This window comes from Chiloscyllium plagiosum, unplaced genomic scaffold (genome assembly GCF_037043375.1).
Source record: "Chiloscyllium plagiosum isolate Xiang-an unplaced genomic scaffold, Cpla_swu_hap1 HiC_scaffold_27, whole genome shotgun sequence".
Lineage (NCBI taxonomy): Eukaryota > Metazoa > Chordata > Chondrichthyes > Orectolobiformes > Hemiscylliidae > Chiloscyllium > Chiloscyllium plagiosum.
In genome coordinates, this window is record NW_028270165.1 from 12,754,667 (window position 1) to 12,778,511 (window position 23,845).

The 23,845-nt window shown below is 47.2% G+C and overlaps 1 protein-coding gene across 1 annotated transcript; it reads right to left on the bottom strand.

Annotated features, from left to right (window-relative positions):
* Positions 1–1,438: 1,438 nt before the first annotated feature.
* On the bottom strand, positions 1,439–20,844 carry LOC148143145 (uncharacterized). The gene is made up of 4 exons (XM_087974066.1): positions 20,727–20,844; positions 16,580–17,761; positions 9,147–9,155; positions 1,439–2,718 (listed from the first exon to the last, which is right to left on the bottom strand). Exons 2-4 carry the CDS (start codon positions 17,357–17,359, stop codon positions 1,951–1,953), a joined length of 1,557 nt encoding a protein of 518 aa, XP_087830192.1. The 5' UTR covers positions 17,360–17,761; positions 20,727–20,844; the 3' UTR covers positions 1,439–1,950.
* Between the last annotated feature and the right edge of the window lie 3,001 nt (positions 20,845–23,845).

Consider the following 23,845-nt stretch of genomic DNA (forward strand, 5'->3'; position numbering starts at 1 on the left):
GAACCTACTCTGACATCTCCCCGAAACCTTCCTCCAATTACCTTAAAATTATGCCGAGAGTGTGGTGCTGGAAAACCATAGCAGGTCAGGCAGCAGCCAAGGAGCAGGAGAATTGACGTTTTGGGCATAAGCCCTTCATCAGGACCGAGGCTTGTGGTCGGGGGTGCTGAGAGATAAATGGGAAGAGGGTGGGGTTGGGGACAAGGTGGCTGAGAATGCCATAGGTAGATGAAGGTAGGTGTGTGTGTGTGTTTGTGAGAGGTGGGGGTTGGGGGGGTGGCAAGATGATAGTTCGGAGGGGGTTATGGTGCAGATAGATAGGAAAAAATGATGGACAGGTCAGAAGGGGCAGCGCCAAGTTGGAGGCTTGGGACTGGGATAAAGTGGGGGAGGTGAGGAAACTGTTGAAATCCACATTTGTCCTGTGTGGTTGCAGGGTCGCAAGGCAGAGTATGAGGTGTTCCTCCTCCAGGCATCAGGTAGTAACGGTTTGGCAATGGATAGGTTGGAGAAGTGGGTGGAGCTGATAGATTGAAAAGTTGATGGACAGGTCAAGATGGCGTGCTGAGTTGAAGGCATGGGACTGGGATAAAGTGGGGGGGGGGGGGTGGAAAATGATGTCTAGCATCTGAAGTCCTCATTCTCTCCTCCTTAAAATTATAGACATTTATAAGGGGCATGGATAGGGTGAATACCCAAAGTCTTTCCCCAAAGTCTAGTACTAAAGGGGCATAGGTTGAAGGTGAGTGGGGAAAGGGACCTGAGGGGCAACATTTTCACGCAGAGGGTGGTGCGTGTATGGAATGAACTGCCAGAAGTGGTAGAGGCTGGTACAGTTACAACACTTAAAAGGCATCTGGATGGGGATACGAATAGGAAGGGTACAGATGAACATAGGCCAAATGCTGGCAAATGGGTCACCAGATTCATTTAAGGTATGGACTGAAGGGTTTGTTTCAGGCTCTACAACTCTATGACTATGTCTACATAGTTGGAAACCAATTTCACAAAATGAGGAATAGGTCATTCACCCCTTTCAGCCTGTCCTGAGCTGTGGCCTAACTGCACATATTCCAGTGCAAGTTTCAGAAAGATTTCAGCAGCTCTTTTAAAAAATTGAAATGCGTTTAGACTTCAATGATGTTTCTGAATATATCATTTTAGCTAATCTCAATTTTAAAGATAAGAGTTTCGAGTGAACACAGCCCACACCTCCCAGTGCAGCCAGTAACCTTTACAATGTTGATGAAACGATGCAGTACCTGTACTCCTTAAACATTTACAATTTCTAACGATACTGGCTACTCATTCACTGCTCCATCTGATATACGACATTAGAAACTTAGTGCAGGAGGCTGGAAGAAATGAGCAGCTTTAAAACAAAAAAACCATCTGGAGCTCAAAGCTTTCAATGAGAGTCTGAGTCCAGCAGTAAGTTCAGGTAATCTTTATTGTGACCCAGCTTTGTTACAGCTTCAGATCCCCCCCAGCAAAAAGATGTAGAGAAAGTAGCTGCTTTTTAAACAGCTCAAGGTCAAAGCGCACACACTCCCCCTCCCCACCTCACTTTCTTTACTATCGGTCAGCACAGAGTTGTCCCTTTGTAATTGGATCCTTGGTACAGCCTTAACCCATGGGGCCGGGAACGGGGGCAGTGTGGAGTGAAACAGACTGCTGTGGGTCTGGAGTCACGTGTAGGCCAAACCGGGTAAAGGATGCAGCTGGGACGACTGAGTGAATCCTTTCCCACAATGGCAGTTTCCTTCCCGAAAAAGGGCGTGAGTGAATCAGATTGGGGTTTTCTCTCTCCCCGCCCCCCCAGAAAATGGTTTCATCGTTAGATTCTGACCATATTCCAATTCCGCCATCTGCCGCGGTGGTATTCAAACCCAACAGATCCCAGAACTGGGTTAATAGTCCAGTCGATAACTGCACTCGGCAGTCGCTTTGTCAGTCCCCCTGCGATAGCACATGAAGTCGCTGGTGGCTCCGGAGGTGGGAGGAGCGGGTGAAAGCCTTCCCACACTCAGGGCAGCTGAAGGGCCTCTCCCCTGTGTGGACTCGCCGGTGGGTCAGTAGGGTGGAGGAATCGCTGAAGGCCTTCCCGCACTCGGGACAGCAGAAGGGCCTCTCCCCCGAATGGACTCGCCGGTGGGTCAGCAGGGAGGAGGAATAGCTGAAGGCCTTCCCACATTCGGAACATTTGAAGGGCTTCTCCCCCGTGTGGACCCGCTGGTGTCTCAGCAGGGAGTAGGAATAGCTGAAGGCCTTCCCACACTCGGGACAGCAGAAGGGCCTCTCCCCTGTGTGGACCTGCTGGTGGGTCAGCAAATTGGAGGAACGGCTGAAGGCCTTCCCGCACTCGGGGCAGCTGAAGGGGGTCTCCCCCGTGTGGACCCGTTGGTGCCTCAGCAGGGTGGAGGAATCGCTGAAGGTCTTCCCACACTCGGGACAGCTGAAGGGCCTCTCTCCCGTATGGACTCGCCGGTGGGTCAGTAGGGAGGACGAATCGCTGAAGGCCTTCCCACACTCGGGACAGCTGAAGGGCCTCTCCCCCGTGTGGATCCGCTGGTGCCGAAGCAGGGCAGAGACCTGGGTAAAGCCCTTCCCACACTTGGGACAGGAGAATGGCCTCTCCCCGGTGTGGATGCGCCGATGAATCTCCAGGTCAGACGGAGTACGGAAGCCTTTCCCACAGTTACCACACTTCCACGGTTTCTCCATGTCCGAAGCTTCGGCCACAAGCAAATGCATGTACTGCCCCTCACTGCTGTGAATTCCTCTTTCCAGGCTGTATAAGAGTTTCAGGCTCCACACTCAGTGCGCAGCAACAGTAGGGTCTCTCATCCAGTCCCACTGATAATGAAAATGTACTGAAATAGGAACCAAAAAGCTTTGCTCCTTCTCACAGAATTGTAATAAAAAATCGTGGCTGTCCCAATCGATTGAGAGACTGTCAGATATTGACGTGAAAGTGAGGACCGCAGATGGGGGAGAGTCAGTGTTGAAAAGTGCGGCGCTGGAAAAGCACAGTCGGTCATGCAGCATCCAAGGAGCAGGAGAGTCAACATTTCGGGCATAAGCCCTTCATCTGTTCATTTTGAAACTTCTGTCTTCGGATCTTCAAATACTCTGGAAAAAGAGTTTACAAAAGTCATCGCTGTCAGTGCAGGGTAGAAATTCAGAACAAGCTATTCTACTTTCTGTGCAGCATTCTTTTCTTTTGTTATTCCACAAAATTGAAAGCAACTTCCTTCTCTCTCTCTCTCTCCCCCTCACCCCTCTGAGTAATTCTCCTGAAGGTGCTGATTCAGGATCAGAACAGCAAAAACGTCAAGACTTACATATTGGATAACTCCACCTGAAAGTTAATATCTTTCACAACATTGGGATACTGAGAGTGAGCAGGTCTGATTTTGGGAAGCAAAACAAAATGTGTCAATTCAGGATGAATCAGGAATGCAGCTTGAGGAATAACCAGACACATCAAGGTATTAACACAGACACCAGAGAGAAACTGAACAGAAGAGACGTGGCAAACTTTAGTAGAAAGCCAGAGTCATTAAGATATACCGCACAGTAACAGACCTATTGGTCCAATTCGTCTATGCTGACCAGATATTGTAAATCAATTTAGTCCCATTTGTCAGCACTTGGCCCATATCCCTTGGCCAATCCACCCTACTTTGCACATCCCTGGACACTATGTGTAAGTTAGCATGGCTAACCCACACAAACTTGCACCTCCTTGGGCACAATGGGTACTTTAACACGGCCAATCCACCCTCACCTGCACATCCCTGGACACTATGTGTAAGTTAGCATGATCAATCCACCCTAACCTGGGCAAAGTTAAAAATCACACAAACGCGGGTTATAGTCCAACAGGTTTATTTGGAAGGACCAGCGTTCGGAGCACTGCTCCTTCATCAGGTGATTGTGGAGAATAAGACCATAAGGCACAGAATTTATGGAAAGACATTTGTGGTCTGCCACGGAAATGATATATTGAACAAATCTGGATTGTTAAGTCTTTCATCTTTTAGAATGGATTGCAGGGATCATTAATATGTAAATCCCAGAACTTCCTTTAAGGCACCCTCTGAAGATAACATAAGGCTTTACAACACAAGGTGGCATCTCAGCTCAGACAATGCATTAAAGGTATGAGGTCAGAGTTTGCCTGTATCTCAGTCTTGACTCAGACTGTTTCTATTTCCAAAGCAGGAATTTATAAAATATTATCTGGATTGACTGCCTCCATGAACTGCCGAGTCTCATCCACCAGATGAAATGACTGGATAGGGAGGGCTTGATCCCCACAGGGCAATGAATTCCCACTTTCCACCAAAATCCCAAATGTTCACACTCACTCAGTTGCTCTCTCACAAATCAAATATTTCATTGTGACTTCTTCTGCTCCCAGTAAGGGCAAAACATCTTTGAAAGTTGCTCTGAAAGTCCAGTCTTCACAACCACACTTCTGCTTTCACCGAAGACAATTAGTCATACAGCACGAAAACAGACCCTTTGGTCAAACTCGTCTGTGCCAAACAGATATACAAACTTAATCTAGTCCCATTTGCCAGCATGTGGCTCTTATGGTTCGAAACCATTCCTATTCATGTACCCAGCCAGATACATTTTAAAGATAATTGTACCAGCCTCACCACTTCCTCTGGCAGCTCGTTCCATACATGCACAACCCTCTGCGTGAAAAAGTTGCCCCTCAGGGCCCTTTTAAATCATTCCCCTCTCACCTCAAACATATGCCCTCTAGTTTTGGACTCTCCTACCTTGGGGAAAGAGACCTTGGATATTCACCCTATCCATGCCAGTTATAAACCTCTATAAGGCTGCCCCTCAGCCTCTGATGCTCCAGCGAAAATATCCTGGGTCTACTCAGCCTTTTCCTGTAGTCCAAACCCTCCAAGTCTAGCAACATCCTCGCAAATCTTTTCCAACCCCTCTCAAAGTTTCACAAGTTCTTTCCGAAAGCAGGGAGACCAGAACTGGACGCACTATTCCAAAAGTCGCCTTACCAATGTACAGCCACAACATGACCTACCAACGCCTATACTCAATACGCTGACCAATAAAGGAAAGCAGACCAAACACCACCACCACTATCCTGTCTACCTGCAACTCCATATTCAAGGAGCTATGAACCTGCACTCCAAGGTCTCTTTGCTCTGCAACACTCCCCTTCACTGTGCCAGTCCTGCCTGGATTGCTTGACCAAAATGCAAAACCTCACATTTCTCTAAATTAAACTCCATCTGCCACTCCTTGGCCCATTGGTCCATCCGATCAATTCTAATTTATAGTGAATTCTGCTTCCTCTCATTCTCGAGAAGCTGATAATCTCCATCCCACACACTCTCCCTCCCTTCTCACTTTGTAGAACCTAATCCCTGCTGTATCTCATCCTGAAGGGTCTGGTTCATGCTGTTTAACAGGCCCACACTCAGGGGAGATCTAATTGAAACATACAGAATACTGAACGGCCTGGACAGAGTGGATGTTGGGAAGATCTTTCCATTGGGAGGAGAGACTAGGGCTCGAGGCACAGTCTTAGAGTAAAGGGAAGACCTTTACATTGGTGATAAGGAGAAACATCTTCAGCCAGAGAGTAATGACTCTAAGGAATTAACTGCCACAGAAGGCTGTGGAGGCCAGGTCACTGAGGATATTTAAGACTGAGATAGATAGGTTCTTGAGTATCAAGGGGATCGAGGGTATTTTAAAAAAATTCTCAAGGTCAGGTTCGTAGGAGAGTAGTCTGACACAGAACAAACGACCAAGAGGCGAGTCTGCTAGAATATGAGCATTTTTATTCCCCGCAGCGTCGCCAAAACCAGGTCTCATCTTACAACGGGTCTGGCTTATACTCACTCTACATGTTACCGGAACTGGGAGCCGTCAGTTCTCGTAGAGCGGTTGCCAACAACCCACGCTCGGCGGTTAAACGTAACCCCGGAGCAGACTCCCGGGTCTGGCTTATACTCACTCTACATGTTACCGGAACTGGGAGCCGTCAGTTCTCGTAGAGCGGTTGCCAACAACCCACGCTCGGCGGTTAAACGTAACCCCGGAGCAGACTCACCGAACTGGAGACTTTTCCAGCTGATATACTCTTTTAACATTCATGTGAACAGCAGAGCAAGGCTAAAAAACACATTCCATTCTGGTTACATACAGATAAGAAGATTCACACGGGACTAAGCAACACCTCCATTCCGGTTAGATTCACACATGTATTGGGACATAATTTTTAACCGTTTCACCACATTCCACTGCTTGGAATTTTACACCACATTCCACTGCTTGGCCCAATACATGTGTTACATTATGATTCACACATGTATTGGGACATAATTTTACACCACAAGGGTTACGGGGAAAAAGCAGGAGAATGTGGATAAGAAACTTAACAGCCACGATTGAATGGTATGAGCAAACCCAATGGGCTGAATGGCCTAATTGTTGTTCCTATATCTGATGGTCTCTTGCTGTCCTGGACACAAACTGCATGAATCCAAGTAAGATTCTGTTAATCCATTTTTTAAGATTAGAATCAGTCTAACCGTTGTGGTACAGACAGCCTCAAACAGGGAAACTCACACCTTCAATACGTTATTTGAGACAACATGATACCAATTGGGAATGTAACTTTTAAAAAAGGTTTTGCTATTTACATATGAAAGAACTAAAACCAACATGGTTATTCTAAAAGATGAGAGACTTAACAATAACCCAGGTCTTTTTCAATATATAATTTCAGTTACATCCCACTGTAAACTTTTGCTGTAAATTCAGTGTCTTACAATCTTATTCTTCACAACCACCGATGAAGGAGCAGCAGTCTGAAAGCTAGTGCTTCCAAATAAACCTGTTGGACCATAATCCTGTGTTTTTGATTTTTAACTTTGGACACAGAGCGTGAGAATTGGGAGCAGGAGTTGGTCATTTGGTCTTTGGAGCCTGAACCAGCATTGAACAGACCATAACTGGATATGAATCTTCCGACATCTCGGTGGATAGGCTGGGACTTTCTTCACTGGAGCACAGGAGGTTGAGAAGTGACCTTATAGAGGTTTATAAAATCGTGAGAAGTATACATGAGGTGAATGGCAGGTGTCATTTCCCTCAGGTGGGGGTTTCAGGATTAGGCAGCAAATTTTGAAAAGGAGAGAGGAGAAAGGTTTTGAAAAGACTTAAGGCAGCTTTTTTTTTTAAAATACAGTAGTTCATGTGTGGAATGAATGTCCAGAGGAAGTGATGTTACTTTCAAAAGACATTTGGTTAATTACATGAATAGGAAAGGTTCGGAGGGATATGGGCCAAACACTGGCAGGTGGGACTAGATTAGTTTGTGAATATATTCAGCGTGGACTAGTTGGACTGAATGGTCTGTTTCTTTGCTGTATGACTCTGTAACTGTTCTGTACTTGTCTTAAAAACATTTTCTTGCTTTCTCCCATAAACATCCACTTTATTGTTGCTCAAAACTCAGATGAACTCAGCCTTGAATATATTCAATGACCCCTAACTGCAGGAAGGCATCCACAATTCTGAACACAATTCCTCTTGTTAATATACCACTTGCCTTGCTGATTGCTTGCTGCACCTGTCTAACAACTGGCAGTGACTGGTGTGGAAGGACACTGAACCCCCTTTCTATATCCACATATCATTCCCTATTCCCTTGTGCCTGAAACATCGACTGTCCTGCCCCTCAGATGCTGTCTGACCTGCTGTGCTTTTCCAGCGCCACACTTACTTACTCTAATCACCAGTATCTGCAGATCTCACTTTCTCCACATCTCAGTATATCACCATTTAAATAATACACTTCCTTTCTGCTCTTTTTCACAACTTCATATTGTTGTACTCTTTTTCTCATGTTTTCCAATTGTGGTCTTCTCTACATTGTGGAGACTGAGCATAAACTTGGGAACGGTTTGCTGAACGTCGCAGGCGGCTCCACAGTCACTGCCCACTTTAATTCCCCTTCCCACTCCCTTTCTGAAAAGACTATCTTAGGCTTTCTCCATTGCCACAATGAACCAAATAGTAAATTGGAAGAACAACACCTCATCTTCCGCCTGGGCAGCCTATAGCCCAGAGGACTCAACATTGAGTTATCCAGTCTCAAATAACCTCACTTCCCATTCCCCCCCACCCATCCCCCACGACTCCCTTCTCAGCTCCTCCCCCTCATTTCCACTCATCACTGTCACGAACCAGATTTATTCCTCCCATTCACCAACCAGGTCAGACCTTTCACCTATCCCCAATTCACCACTCTGCCCCAAGGACACTCTTTATCTGCACCCATCCCCAATCCTGAAGAAGGGTTACCCCTGAAACATCGACTTCTCCACCTCCTGATGCTACCTGGCTTGTTCTTCCAGTCTCCTGCCTGTCTATTTTGCCAATTGCGACACAGACGTGGAGCAACGTTTCCAGAGTCTGTCCACCCCGATTCACTCCCTTTCCTTTCAGTTGCTGCAAGTCAACAACTGAAGCCCTGAATGAAAATAAAGAATTGGAAAAGGTGGTGAGAAAAGAGAGTGCCATACTTACAGATGTTGGACAGAGGAAGGAGATTGCAGTTTGGGGTGAAGCTCAATCTTCATTCAGAGAAACAGGAGCAGTAGCAGCAGCTTCAGAAACTCAGGGTCCAACTTCCGCATTCAGACAATGGGGTGGCTCTGATTGGCAGGAGGACTAGACTCCTTCCGGTCCTTCTGTACGTTCTATTGGTCAATCAAAAGAAGATCGCGCGCCTTTTTGTGCGGACTGCGATGAGCATGCCCAGTGTTTTGCTGACACCCGGCGAGCATGCGCATGGCGTTGCTGACACCGGCAAACATGCGCTGTATGCTCTATTGGGATGCTGGTGTTACTGGCAGATTTCAAGTGTCCAAATGCCAATGGGAAAAAAAGGGGTCGAGCCACAATATGTTTTCCCCGTGGTTCGACATTTTATTGCTTTTGCATTTTGTCTCGCTGCTCAACCTTTGTGTGTCTTTTACCCTTGTTGAGAGAGTCTCCCCGTGAGCTGACTATGGGCAGCGCTTTAACTAGTTACACAGACTGAAGAAACATTACACTATTCGCAGGAGGGAGTGACTGTACACGTTTCCTGAGTGTGATCACACTTTCAATTGTTTATCGGAAACACAGAGCCAAAAAGTCACCAGAACTGCGGAGAAGTTGTGGAAATGTGGGGACTGAGGGAAGGGATTCCATTCCCTGTGGGCACTGGAGATTCATCAGCTCAGTCGAGATGCGGAGAGGCCGTTCTTCAAAAAATTATTACAACATTATTTCCCATTGACAAAAACACATTCAGGCTGCCTGATTACCTTGAACTGAAACAAGTGCCCTGTCATAATATCTTTGATAATAGCTTTGAACATTTTCCCCATTACATATGTTAAGTTAAATGGTCTGCAGTTTCCTGTTCTCGGTCTCCCTTTTTGAAGAAAGGATTTTTCCAATCTAAAGAAACCATCCCTGAAACTAATGAGGTTTGGAAAATTAAAACCAATACATTAACTATTATGGGGAGAATGCGGGTAAGTAGAGTTGAAATGCCCATCAGCCATGATTGAATGGCGGAGTGGACTCGATGGGCCGAATGGCCTTACTTCCACTCCTATGTCTTATGGTCTTATTTCACTCGCTAATTTCTCTTTAACAGTCTAGGATGAATTCCTTCAAATACCCGGGACTTATCAGCTCGTAGTTCCAACAGTTTACTCAGTACTAATTCCTTGGTGATTGTAATTTTCTTCAGTTCCTCCCTCCCTTTCAATTCCTGATTTCCAACTAGTTCCAGGGTGTTATTTGTATCCTCTCTAGTGAAGTCAGATTCAAACTCTTTTCAATTCATGTGCCATCTCTTTATCCTCCGTTACTGAATCCCCAGACTCATTTTGTTAACTTTTTTTAAGAAAAGCTGACAAAACTTTCCAACCTGTTTTTATAATTCTTTTAGCTAACTTTCTAACCCTAATTGCCGTGCTACTGCCTGCATTATTTCTGATATTTTGCCACAGCTCCCAACTCTAGCATCAACCTGTCTGCGTATTCTATTGAACTGACCTTGATCAAGTGTTGCAAAACACACAAGGGCAAATCTTTCCTCTCCAGAAAGTCTTAGTACTTAACATGATAAAATTCACTTTGAAATATTGTTCATCCAAATTTTACCAAGCACATACTACAGATTCAACATCCCACAATGACACCCAGTTTTGTTATGATCTTTAATTCTGAAGAGAAATTTGAATACCCAGTGATTAACTGGAAGAACTCTTCATTAAGTTTTCACATTTTTAAACAAATAAAAATTACCAATTAATTGGAGTCTTGATAGTTCATTCACTTTCTGGGAATAGTCCAAGGGATGCAACATCTCTCTAGGATTCACTTGAATCCTTCTCAGGATTCCAAGTATTCCTGGTAATTGTATGTGGGAAAAGATCTGCCACCCTGGCAACCCACAACAGGCCCACAAAAGCAAAATTGGCCAAACTGTACCAAAACACCCAGAATATCTTAGCAGGGACCAAGCAGGCTGACAAGTGAAACTAGACAGCACTTGCAGACAAGGGAATACCTGTACACCTCAAGCACCCACTAACAATGACAGAGTACCACAGCTATCCCAAAGCCCTGAGGGCAGTTTCACAACCCAGCAATACCAAAACCGCACAAAGGACAGGTCAGACAGAGAGGCACCAGCAAGAGCATTGCTGCCAGGACAGGACAATGGAAGCACCTCACTGCTTCAGAGGAGACATTAGCACCTACCTGCGAAGAGGAATGGAAGCTCCTGATCCATCGATACTGTCAGAATGTTGCTTTGTGTAGAGAATTAGGACATTCCTCTGATAACTGTTTTCCGATTAGCATCATTGTAACTAGATTACTCCATTTCCAGCAGCAACATTTCACTGCCACCCAGAGAATTGGATATGAGGTTGCTTTACTATCCAAAGCCATCCTGTCCCTACAACGTACCCCTGCCCTGAACCCCACCACCCTGCTCCCACTCACTCTGACCACGATTACGGATGAACACAACTGTTTAGACCTTGTCCAGCAGGTCGTTGCCCCATGCCCTGACCTCTCTGAAACACCTCTAGACAACTCTGACCTCATATTCTACACATATGGCTCATCCTTCAGGCCCTCAGACCACTGCACACTGGCAGGATGTGCCCTCTGCACTCCTTTCACAGTTCTAGAGTCAGCTGCACTGCCAAATGGCACATCTGCACAAGCTGCAGAGCTGTTTGCACTCACTCGGGCTGGTGTCATTGCTAAAGGACACACAGCAAACATTTATCCTGACTCCAGATATGCCGGAGTCATCCACGATTTTGGCACATTCTGGAAACAGAGAGGCTTCATCACGTCAGCAGGGAGGCCACGACAACACGCTACGCTAATTTCTGATCTCCTGGAAGCAGCCCTGTTACCCTCAGCCTTAGCAATTATCAAATGCCATGCCCATACCTCTGCCACTGACCCGGTCACCCTCGGGAATGCCTCAGCTGACACAGCAGCCCGGAAGTTGCACTGCACCCACCATCTACATCCTGCAGGCTCCCAGAATAGCGTAGGCCCCAGTATTCCCTGACCCCATGGAGGCTGTGCAAGCTACCCAAGAAACTGCTCCACAGCAGGAAAAGGACAGTTGGGCCTGCACTGGGGCCACACAATCTCCTTCCCTCAACCTGCTAATACGCCCTGATGGCCGCATCATTTGCCCAAGTGCCCACCTCCACACACGGGCCCCAACAGCCCACAGCATTGGCCATACAGGCAAGAGGGGCATGATACCAGGACTGCGTTACAGTGTGTATGCACCAGGATTCACTGCCGCTGCCCAAGTCCTGCTGTCACAGTGCCTCATCTGCCTGCAGAACAATGCAGGGAAGCCAGTTGCCAAGTACCTGCCAGTTCCTGAGGGGCCTTTCAGCCTCTTACAGATTGACTTCACACACATGCCCCCAAAACAGGGTTACAAGTACATCCTGGTCATCAGAGACATGTTCTCCAAATGGGTCGAAGCATTTCCCATAAGAAAGGATGATGCATGTATGGTAGTAAAATGCCTCCTAAAGGATGTCATCCCCAGATCTGGAGTTCCGTGTAGCATAGAGACGGAGAGGGGGACTCACTCACCTCTTAGCTTGTGACCAGCATTAGCGAGACACTAGGGATACCACAGCGACACCCCATCCCCAACCAACCCGTTGTCAGGCATGGTCGAGCGGATGAATGGCATCCTGAAGACCACACTGACTAAAACCACCCAGAAAACAGGACTGACCTGGTCAGACGCCTTGCCACTTGCCCTCTATGCTACACATACGCAGCCAAACTGAACAGCTTTGCTCACCCCTTTTCAAGTACTTATGGGGCAGCCTATGCCCACTGCCACCAGACCCCTGACACTCACCACAGACACAGCCCTGCTTCTGACACAAGAGGCCCCACTCGAGTATGTCCAGGCCCTTAGCAGGAGCATTAGTGCTCACACAACCAGGTCAGGGCTGCATTGCCCACACCCCAATCATTGCCCATTCATCTGTTCTGACCTGGGGACTATGTCACGATCAAATCACTAGAAAAAGATTCTCTCTCCCCTCGGTGGAAAGGTCTGTACCTGATCCTGATGACAACCCGGACTGCTGTGAAACCGGAAGGATGGCCCGAATGGACACATACCACCCGCTGCAAGAGGGCTCCACAACCTCTGAACAGGGACCACACAGAGGAAGGCACCATTCCGAACACAGGATGAATCCAGCTACTCGCGGCAGCCATCACCATCTGATCTGTCTGACCATCACACTGTGGCTTGCTGGTAAACAGGCCCAAGGGGCAGCACATTTCATAACCCACTGTGATGTGCAGGCCAACACCTTCCTCAAAATGGCTCATGGGTATGCGATTTAATGAGACCCGCTGCTGGGTCTGCACTAGGTCCCTGTCCACTCTCACGGGGGGTATTTCCTTAGCCTCAATCCCCTTAAATATCTCTGACATGGTGGAATGGTGCCTGGAGCCAGACAGGTCCCCTGAAGTTACCACACTCAAAATACCACCATCAATGACCAAATATGGGGGCAACAGCCCAGCCCGCTGGAGGTCTGCAGGTTACCACCTGGAAAAATATAAAGGGTGCTTTTACCCGGCCTACAACCTCTCCCATGAGCCCCCAGCCCTGACCATTGCTGACACTAACACACACGGGCCACCTGCAGGTTCCACCTGTTTGAAACACACACAGCCATCTGGATGGGAGGCTGACTGGAGCCGGTGCACTGACTCCCTGCTCCTAACTCCCGCAGCACGCCGATCCGCTGCAGAAGGCAGCATTTTAAACCGACAGGTCCTCAACAAGATCACCCAGAATACCACCTTCCTCACCAGCTGGACAGGGACCCAGACACTCCATCTCCAGACTGACAATGGCACCTATTTTATCTGTGGCCACAAAGCCTACTGCTGTCCTGGACAGGGAGCTGCAATGTTGGGTATGCGGTACCATTAATTTATCACTCCCAGTCCCCTCCCTTCCCAAAGCCCATGCCAGGCAGCAGACGAGCCCTCGCTGCCATTGAAGCAGCTCTGTACCTGATGTCACCCCACTCTGCAACTTTACAGTTACAGGTAGAAGCCCACAAACTCGCTGTCACAGTACAGGAGGTGGCAAACTCCACAGCAGACGTATTCGCCCAGCTGAATGTGGAGGCTGTTGCCATCTGTACTGTGACTCTGCAGAACACGATAGCCCTGGACTACCTACTCGCTGTGAAAGAGTGCACGCGCAGAGCCTGACTGCAGGGACTGATAGCCCTCATCACTATCATTGCCAGGCTTAGAGTGCTAGCCATGGCTATCCGACTATGCTGTTCACACCTATGTACAATTCTGTTACCCTCTGGCCCCCTCACCACTCAGCTAGCACAGATCCACTGGGAGAACATCCCTGCCCCTAAAATAGCCTCTCCTGGACCAGACTCGGACACAGAGAGCTATCTGTCTGATACTGAGACCCCCACCTGACAATCCCCCTGGCTCCGGCTACATTGCCCCTTCTCATCCCTCCCCTGAGCAAAACAAAAAGAAAAGGGGGGGAAATTGTGGAAAAAGATCTGCCACTCTGCCAACCCACAATAGGCCCACAAAAGCAAAATTGGCCAAACTGTACCTAAAATACCCAGAATGCCCATGCAGGCTCGCAAGCCAAACCTGACAGCACACGGACAAAGGAATGCACTTCAACCTCACTACAATAACAGAGCACCACAGGTATCTCAAAGCCCCAAGGGCAGTTTCACAACCCAACAATACCAAAGCCACACAAAGAGCAGGTCAGACAGAGAGGCACCAGCAAGGACTTGCTTCCAGAACAAGAAATGGAAGCACCTCACCACTTCAGAGGAGAAGTTAACACCTACCTGTGAAGAGGAATGGAACCATCGATAGTCAGGATGTTACACTGTGTGAAGGAACAGGACATTCATCTGATAACGGTTTTCCAATTAGCATCCTTGTAACTAGATTACTCCATTTCCAGATACATTGTATATTCCCCATTTCTTAATCAGCCTTATTATACAGCATTATTATAAAAACTGGTCTCATCCTCAGCTCTTAGAAGAGAAATTCTGATCTACCTGTACAGACTGTCAATTCTGTGTCAGCCTAGTCAGGTTCTCTTCCAGTGACATTGCTTGTAATAAAGTGTTTGTCAATTTCACTTTGAACCGCGCTTTGTGATGTCTAACTTATTGGGCAAATTTCTCCGACATGCTATAACAGGGCGACCAGAACTGTACTCAGTACTCTGAAAGTGGTCTTACCAACATGATGTCCCAACTCCTATACACAACGCTGTGAACAACGAAGGTAAGTGTAATGAACGCCTCTTAACCACCCTGTCTACCAATGATGCAACTTTCATAGAACAATGTACCTGAAACCCACCATGTCTCTGTTCTCCAACGCAACCCAGGGCCCTATCATTAACTATACAAATCCTGCCCTTCCTTGTTTTAGCCAAATGCAACCCCTCGCTTTTATCCATACCTCTCTCATACACATGCTCTCTCTGAGACACTCACACCCTCTCACAGGCTTCTCCTCCATCACACTCACGCTTCAAGCATACACACACGCAAACAGACACAAACTCTCTCATGCACACACACTCTCTCATACACACACAGGTCTATGGGGTGAATTTGCATTTGCAGATACATTCAATTTTGATCAAAAAGCAAACAACCTGCAGGCAGTTGATACATGTAATATTTGTAAATTCCTACTTTGGAAATAGAACCAGTCTGATTCAAGATTGGGATACAGACAGACTCAAACCTCACACATTTCATTATTGTCTGAACTGAGATGAAACCTATTTATATAAAACCTTAAGTAATCTCCAGAATCTGACTTCAAAGACTTTCTGGAATTTACACATTAATGAACTAAAATTTGCAATCTATTCTAAAAGACAAAAGACTTCACAACAATCTAGGTTTGTTCAATATATCCGATCATTTGCACTATACTGTGATCTTTTGCTATAAATTCTGCCTTATGATCCTGTTCCACAGCTTTCTGATGACGGAGCAGCGCTCCGAAAGCTAGTGGTTCCAAATAAAGCACTATAGCCTGATGTGTGATTTTTTTAACTTGATCCAACCCAGTCCATCTCTGGCTCCTCCACATCATTTCTAGTGAAGGCAGCCCACACCTCCCGGTGCTGCCAGTAAACCTTACAAAGCTGATGAAATGACGCAGTACCTGCACACATGAAAAATTTACAATTTTTAATGATACTAGCTACTCATTCACTGCTCCATCTGATACATGACATTGGAAACTTAGCGCAGGAGGCTGAAAGAAATGAGCAGCTTTAAAACAAAAACTTCTTGGAGCTCAAAGCTTTCAATGAAAGTCTGAACCCGGCAGTAAGTTCAGGTAACCTTTATCAAGACCCAACTTTGTTACCACTTCAGATCCCCCCAGCAAAAAGGCGTAGAAAAAGTAGCTTATTTTTTTTAAAAACAGCTCAAGGTCAAAGAGTACACAGTCTCCCCACCCCCCACTTTCTTTACTATTAGTCACCACCAAGTTGTCCCTTTGTAATTGGATCCTTGGTACAGCCTTAACCCGTAGGAAGTATTGCCTCACTCAGCAATTTCAACCCAGACCCTGCAGCCAAGTAAGTTTCTCCCTGTTCATTTCTGCAGGTGGGGGAGTCAACCACACTGCTCTGGGTCTGGAGTCACATGTAGGCCACCCGGGTAAAGGATGCAGCTGGGACAACTGAGTGAATCCTTTCCTGCAACGGCAGTTTCCTTTCCTAAAAAGGGCATGAGTGATTCAGATGGGGGATCTCACGCCCCCGCCCCCACCCCCAAAAATGGTTTCATCGTTAGATTCCGAACTCCAGACTTCTGACCGAATTCCAATTCCGCCATCTGCCACAACGGGATTCAAACCCAGGGGTCCAGTCGATAATGGAATGGAATGGAATGTGAACTCGCTGGTGCCTCTGCAGGTGGGAAGAGCGGGTGAATCCCTTCCCACACTGAGAGCAGGTGAATGGCCACTCCCCAGTGTGGACCCGCTGGTGGGCCAGCAGGGTGGAGGCCTGTGTAAAGCCCTTCCCACACTCAGGGCAGCTGAAGGGTCTCTCCCCAGTATGGACCCGCTGGTGCTTCAGTCTGTCGGATGAATTGCTGAAGGCTTTCCCGCACTCGGGGCAGGTGAAGGGCCTCTCCCCGGTGTGGACCCGCCGGTGGGTCAGCAAGGTGGAGGCATGGGTAATGCCCTTCCCGCATTTGGGGCAGCTGAAGGGCTTCTCTCCAGTGTGGACCCGCTGGTGCTTCAGTCTGTCGGAGGAATTGCTGAAGGCCTTCCCGCACTCAGGGCAGCTGAAGGGCCTCTCCCCCGTGTGGCCACGCTGATGCCTCAGCAGGGCTGAGGAATTGCTGAAGGCCTTCCTGCACTTGGTGCAAAGGAACGGCCTCTCCCCGGTGTGGACCTGTCGGTGGGTCAGCAGACTGGAGGCCTGGGTAAAGCCCTTCCTGCATTTGGGACAGCTGAAGGGTCTCTCCCCCATGTGGACCCGTTGGTGCTTCAGCAGGTCAGAGGAATTGCTGAAGGCCTTACCGCACTCTGTGCAGGGGAACGGCCTCTCCCCGGTGTGAGTGCGCCGTTGAGTCTCCAGGGCAGACGGGAAATGGAAACTTTTCCCACAGTCACCACCCTTACATGGTTTCTCTACGGGGCGGGATCGCTCAGGTTTTCCCATGGCCAAACCTACGCACAAAAATGTGTAGAGCCCCTCCCTGCCGTGAATCCCTCTTTCCAGGCTGTATAACTATTTCTGGCTCCACACTCAGTGCACTGCAACAGTACGGTCTCTCATCCAGTCCCACTGATTCTGAAAACATACAGAAACAGGAACTAAAAAGCTTTGCTCCTTCTCACAGAATCACAGTCGAAAATTGTTGCGTTCCCAATGGATTGAGTGACTGTCAGACATTGACATCAAAGTGAGGACTGCAGACACTGGACACTCAGTGTCGAAAAGTGCGGTGCTGGAAAAGCGCAGCAGGTCAGGCAGCATCCGAGGAGCAGGAGAGTCGATGTTTCAAGCATAAGCCCTTCATCTGTTGATTTTGAAACTTCTGTCTTCAGATCTTCAAAAAGTCTGTGAAAAGAGATTACAAAAATCATCACTGTCAGTGCAGGGTAGAAATTCAGAACAAGCAACTCTACTTTCTGCAGAACGTTCTTTTCTTTTGTTACTCCACAAAATTGAAAGCATCATCCCACTCTCTCTCTTCTCTCCCCCTCTGTTCTCACTCGGCGCTAATTCTCCTGAAGGTGCTGATTCAGGATCTTACAGGGGCAGAAAAGCAAAAATGTCAAGTCTGACATCTCTCTGAATTTTGGATAACTCCACCTGAAAGTTAATATCTTTCCCAACATTGGAATACTGCTGAGACTGAACAGGTCTGATTTTGGGAAACAAATACTGTGTCAATTCAGGGTGAACCTGCAATGCAGCTTCTTGACGAACAATGAGACACGAAATGGTTAACATCCCCAGGAAGGGGGAGAAAAGGAGACATCAAGGTATTGACACCGACACCAGAGAGAAAGTTAACATGCCGATCAGGTATCCAGAAACAATCTAGGCCCGTTTGCCAGCACTTGGCCCATTTTCCTTTAACACCTTCCTATTCATATACCCATCCAGATACCTTTTAAATGTTGTGATTGTACCAGCCTCCACCATTTCCTCTGGCAGCTCATTCCTTACACACACCGCCCTCTGAATGAAAAAGTTGCCCCTTACGTCCCTTTTAAACCTTCCCTTCCCCACCCCACCTGCCCACCCTGAACCTATTACCCTTACATTATCGAGTATCCCATCTCAAGGAAAAGACCTTGACTATTTACCCCATCCATGCCTCTCATGACTTTATCAACTTCAGCCTCCAGCGCGCAAGGGGAAACAGCCCCAGTCTGTTTGGCGTCTCCCTTTCACTCAAACCCTCCAACCCTGGCAACATCCTTGTAAATCTTTTCTGAAGCCTTTCAAGTTTCACAACATCCTTCTGATAGGAGGGAGACCAGAACTGCACACAACCTTCCAAAAGTGGCTATGGTTCTGCCTAACAATGGCAATTTAATTCCAAAATATTAATTTCTTCATGAGAAGGGAATAATTGGCAATGTAGCTGTAAGAGGCCTCTTGCGGAAGAGTGAAGAACTGAGTGAGAGAACTTTCCATTAAAATGGAGAGGAAAAGAGGTGATTCTGAGACTGGGGACTTAAATCTAAAGCAAGGAAATTACAATGGCAGCGGCACAAACAGGCCACAACAAATGAAGGAACATTTTTGAAAGAAATGACAAACATTTAAAGAGCACCTGGAGGAACTGCAACAGTTGTCCATTCCTGTCTGAAAAAAATAAAACACAGAAGGTGACATAGCCACGGCTCACAAGGGACATGATGGATAGGACTAGATCCAAAGGAGTGGCGTACAAATTGGCTAAAAATAAAGTACCAGATCTGAAGATTGGGAGCAGTTCAGGTTTCAACAAAAGGATTGGTCAAAAGGGGAAAATGGGGTATGTGAAGAGGAAAAAAAAATTAAAGAAAACAATAACAATGAGAACAGGCAAAGTTCTCATGTGGAACAAAGAGATGGCAGACCAATTAACCACATATGTTGCTTCTATCAAAACACAGGTAACATCCCATGTTGGGGAACACATGGTCCAATGAGAGCAGAACTGAAGGAAATGAGCAGTTGTGAGGAAGTGGTGTTGGGGAAACTGATGGGATTAAAAGTTAACAAATCCCTGTGCTGGTAACCCACACCCCAAACTATGGTCTGAGGTCATGCAATTGGCAAATCTTGGGCTGATCTTAGCAGAACTGTTTAATGGTAAGCTCCTATGGAGTGTTACTGAACAAAGTGACCTTGGAGTGCAGGTTCATCGCTCCTTGAAAGTAGAGTCACAGATAGATAGGATATTGAAGAAGGTGTTTGGTATGCTTTCCTTCATCGGTCAGAGTATTGAGTACAGGAGTTGGGAGGTCATGTTGCAGCTGTACAGGACATTGGTTAGGTCACTTTTGGAATATTGTATGCAATTCTGGTCTCCTTCCTATCAGAAGGATGTATGAACCTTGAAAGGATTCAGAAAAGATTTACAAGGATGATGCTAGGGTTGAGGGATTTGAGCTATAGGGAGAAGTTAAACATGCTGGCGGTTTTCCGTGGAGAGTCGGACGCTGAGGGGTGACCTTATAAAGGTTTATAACAAGATGAGATGCACGGATAGAATAAATAGACAAAGTCTTCTTGCTGGATTGGGGTAGTTGATAACTCCAGAGCATCGGTTTAGGGTGAGAGGGGAAAGATTTAAAGGAGATGTAAGCGGCAATTTTTTCATGCAGAGAGTGGCAAGTGTATGGAATGAGCTGCTGGAGGAAGTGGAGGAGGCTAGTGCAATTGCAACATTTAAAAGGCATCTGGATGAGTATATGAATAGGAAGGGTTCAGAGGGATATTGGCTGGGTGCTGGCTCAAGTTATCCCTCCTCCTGCATTGAATTTCAAATCCATCTTCATCATGTCTTTCCTCCACTCCTGGCGTTCTCTTTTCTCCTGTCTACAAACTGAAAATAACATCAACACATCAATGCTCTCCTGGTCACTGCGGTCTTGGAAGTTCCCACTTTCTGTTCCAGCTCCACAAATGATCAGATTCATTTACCTCAAATTCACAGTCCGCCTTCGTGTCATTCTAGATCTCTCTCCCTCCCACTCCCTTTTCCTGTTTTAAGGCCACACAGACCAAGCTCAGGGCCAGGTCTCAGAGTGAAATGAGGAAATTCTAGTTGAATGACACCAACTGTCACTTCTCTCCCGGAAATGACAGCAGATGGTGCCCTCACCAAGATGGCCGCCCACGCTCCCCGCCCCAAGTCAACATGCGCCTTATCCTTACAAAGATGGCGCCATGTTACCCGGGCAACACGAGAGCTCCTTCGGTGGTGAAGTGGGCCTGGGGAGGTTTTATTCACGGCCTCAGGCCTCCCCCTCGGAGTTTATAAACTCCCCAGTCTCCCTCCTCCCGCGGTTTCCAATCCTACCCTGTCTCACTGTCTCCTCTCCCCGGGATGTTTCTGAAACCTGGTCCTTTCTGAAGGAGGATCACCGGACCCGAAACGCCTCCTCGATTTCTCCCGACACGCGCTGCCGGACCTGCTCAGCTTTTCCAGCGATTTCTGTTCTTATTCCTTCAGCCGCCGGCGCCTTTCCTCTCCCACACTCAGCGCACGCATGCGCACTGCCAGGGCCCCATGGAGAGGTTTCTGGATCGCATGGGATCATGGGAATTGAAGGCACCATTAATGTCATGAAATCCAGTATCCCATATGCCTTCTGAACTGTCCTGTTCACGTGTTAATGAAGTACACGTCAGGGGCAAATCTTTCATCGATTTTAGATTTATACATTGAGTGGAATACTACAGGTGTTTAACTCTAAACTCTAGTTCCAATTCAGTGTCAGTATAATCGCTCTTGATCTGTTCTCAAATAAGCACCGAATCAATGCTCTCCACTGACCCTTCTTAACGTTCATTTTCTTTAGTTTGCAGATTCCAACCCTCTGTTTCAATAATTTATTAAAATCTACTTTTAGTACATGGGCGTCGCTGGCTGGCCAGCATTTGGTTCTCCTTGAGAATGTGGTGGTGAGCTGCCTTCATGAACCGTTGCAGTCCACATTCTGTACGGTGACCCACAACGTCTTGAGGGAAGGAATTCCAGGATTTAGACCAGTGACACTGAAGGAACAGTAATACATTTCCAAGTCAGGATGGTGAGTGGCTTGGAGGGGTACTTGCAAGAGGTTATGTTCCCATGTATCTGTTTTCCTGGTCCTTCTAGATGGAAGTGGTTGTTAGTTTGAAAGGCAATTTGTAAGGCGCTTTGGTAAATTTTTGCAGTGCATCTTGTAGATACTACACACTACTGCTTCTGAACAGTGGATATGGTACCAATCAAGCAGGGAACATTGACCTGGATGGTATGAAGCGTTTCAAATACTGTTGAAGCTGCAACCCCATCCAAGCTAGTGGGGAGTATTCCATTACACTGCTGACTTGTGGCTTGTAGAAGTTGGAACACGTTTTGGAGAGTCAGGAGGTGAGTTACTCACTGCAGTATTTCTGGTCTCTGACCTGCTCTTGTAGCCACTGTGTATATATGGTTCATCTAGTTGAGTTTCTGTTCAATGGTAAACCACAAGGATGTTGATCATGGGGTATTTAGTGACAATAACATTGTTGATATCACAGGTCAGTGGTCAGATTATCTCTTTTGGGGATGAGTCATTGTGTGACATTTGCGTGGCATTCATGCTTCTTGCCACTCATCAGCCCATTGGATATGGTTAAGATCTTGTAGCATTTCAAACTGAACTGCTTCAGTTTGTGAGGAGTTGTTTATAGTGCTGAACATCTGCAATTATTGTGACATCTCCACTTCTGAACTTATGATGGAGGAAGGTCATTGATGAAGATGGTTCGGCCTATGAACTCCTGCAGAGTTGTCCTGAAGCTGAGATGACTGATCTCCACAAACCATAGCCATCTTTCCATTTGCTAGGTATGACTTAACAATTAAGACATACAAAACTAATTAAAGGAATAGGTATGAGACAGCCCTCCTCAGGGTGTCTCCAGGGCAGGTTTTTCTCTTCTTGAAACAATCTGATAAATGTTGACATTCATCAGCCTTTTGATCTTGGCAGTTTCCTTTCTCTCCAACATTTGTTTCATGTAAGCAAATTGCATTCTTCTGCACTTTTCAGGAAAATGTTTTACGGAATGTAACATTCTTAATATCTATGTAATATTCCGTGGGAAAACTGTCTATAGTCTACCAGTTGGAGAGACTTTCTCTGAAAAGGTTTGTCATATGCCCTGCTTCCACAAGACCTAGTGTTCCCAAAGTTGAAGTACTTTTAACAGCCCCTTTATATTTTCCAGAATTCCCATGATAGGAGACATGTGCCACTTGTACCCACCACAAATCTCCTGAAACAGGGTGCACTACAAAAGTCCAGTTGGAAGATTATCAGTAAATAGGTCTGGTTTCAATCATAGAGTTATAGACATCTAGAGACATACTGCACGGAAACAGATCCTTTGTTTCAACTCATCCATGCTGACCAGATGTCCCAAGCTGACCCAGTCCCAAGTTCCAGCCTTTCGCCCATATCCCCCCCCCCCCCCCCCCCAGATGCCTTTTAAATATTGTCATTGTACACATCTCCACCACTTCCCTGGCAGCTCGTTCCACACACACACACACACCACCCTTTGCATAAAAAGATTGTCCTTGAGGTCACTTATTCCCTTCTTGCTACCCACAGTACCTCCTCTCCATCCCCCCATCACCCTCAGCACCCCCTGTCCATCCACAGCTCCTCCTGTCCATTCCCACCCTGCCACCCACAGTGCCCCATGTCCATTTCCCTCTCCCCACCCTCTGCCCCCAATCTATCCTATCTCTCTCCCCTCACCCTCCGCTCTCCATCTCTCTGTTCCCTGTCTATTCGCTGTCTCCACCAACTCTCTGCTGCCCATTCTTCCACCACCCCCACCTTCTCCTTGTCACTCATTCTCTCTCTCCACCCACCCTCTGCCCCCGTCCATTCTCTGTCTCTCCTCACATTCTTCACCCCACACCATTCTCTCTCCTGCCCCCCCCAACACTCTATCCCCACATTCTCCCTCTCAGACCCTTCCCCCCCCCATTCTCTGAGTCCCCCACGCTCTACCCTGCAGGCCTTTCTCTCCCCCCCCAGTCCTTCTTCTTTCCCTCACCCTCTGCTCCCCGTCCATTCTCTTTCTCTGTTGTCCACAGCTCCACCCAGCCCCGTCCATTCTCTCTGTTTTCTCCCCAGCCCCCGTCCATTCTCTTTCTGTTCTCCCCAGCCCCACCCTCTAGCCCCCATCAATGAGAGGAAGGAATCTGGTTGGTGGCAGGGAGGAGGAGGAGCTAGAAAGATAGGGAGCTTATTTGAAATTGAGTTCCCCAATGTTGAGTCCTCCCAACTCTACGCAGCCCGGGCAAAAGATGAGATGTTGTTCCTCCAATTTGCAGTTTGATTCATTGTGGTAAGGGAGGAGGCCAAAGATGGTTATGTCAGAAAGGGAGTTGGAAGGGGGATTAAAATGGCTGGTGACTGGGTGGTCCGG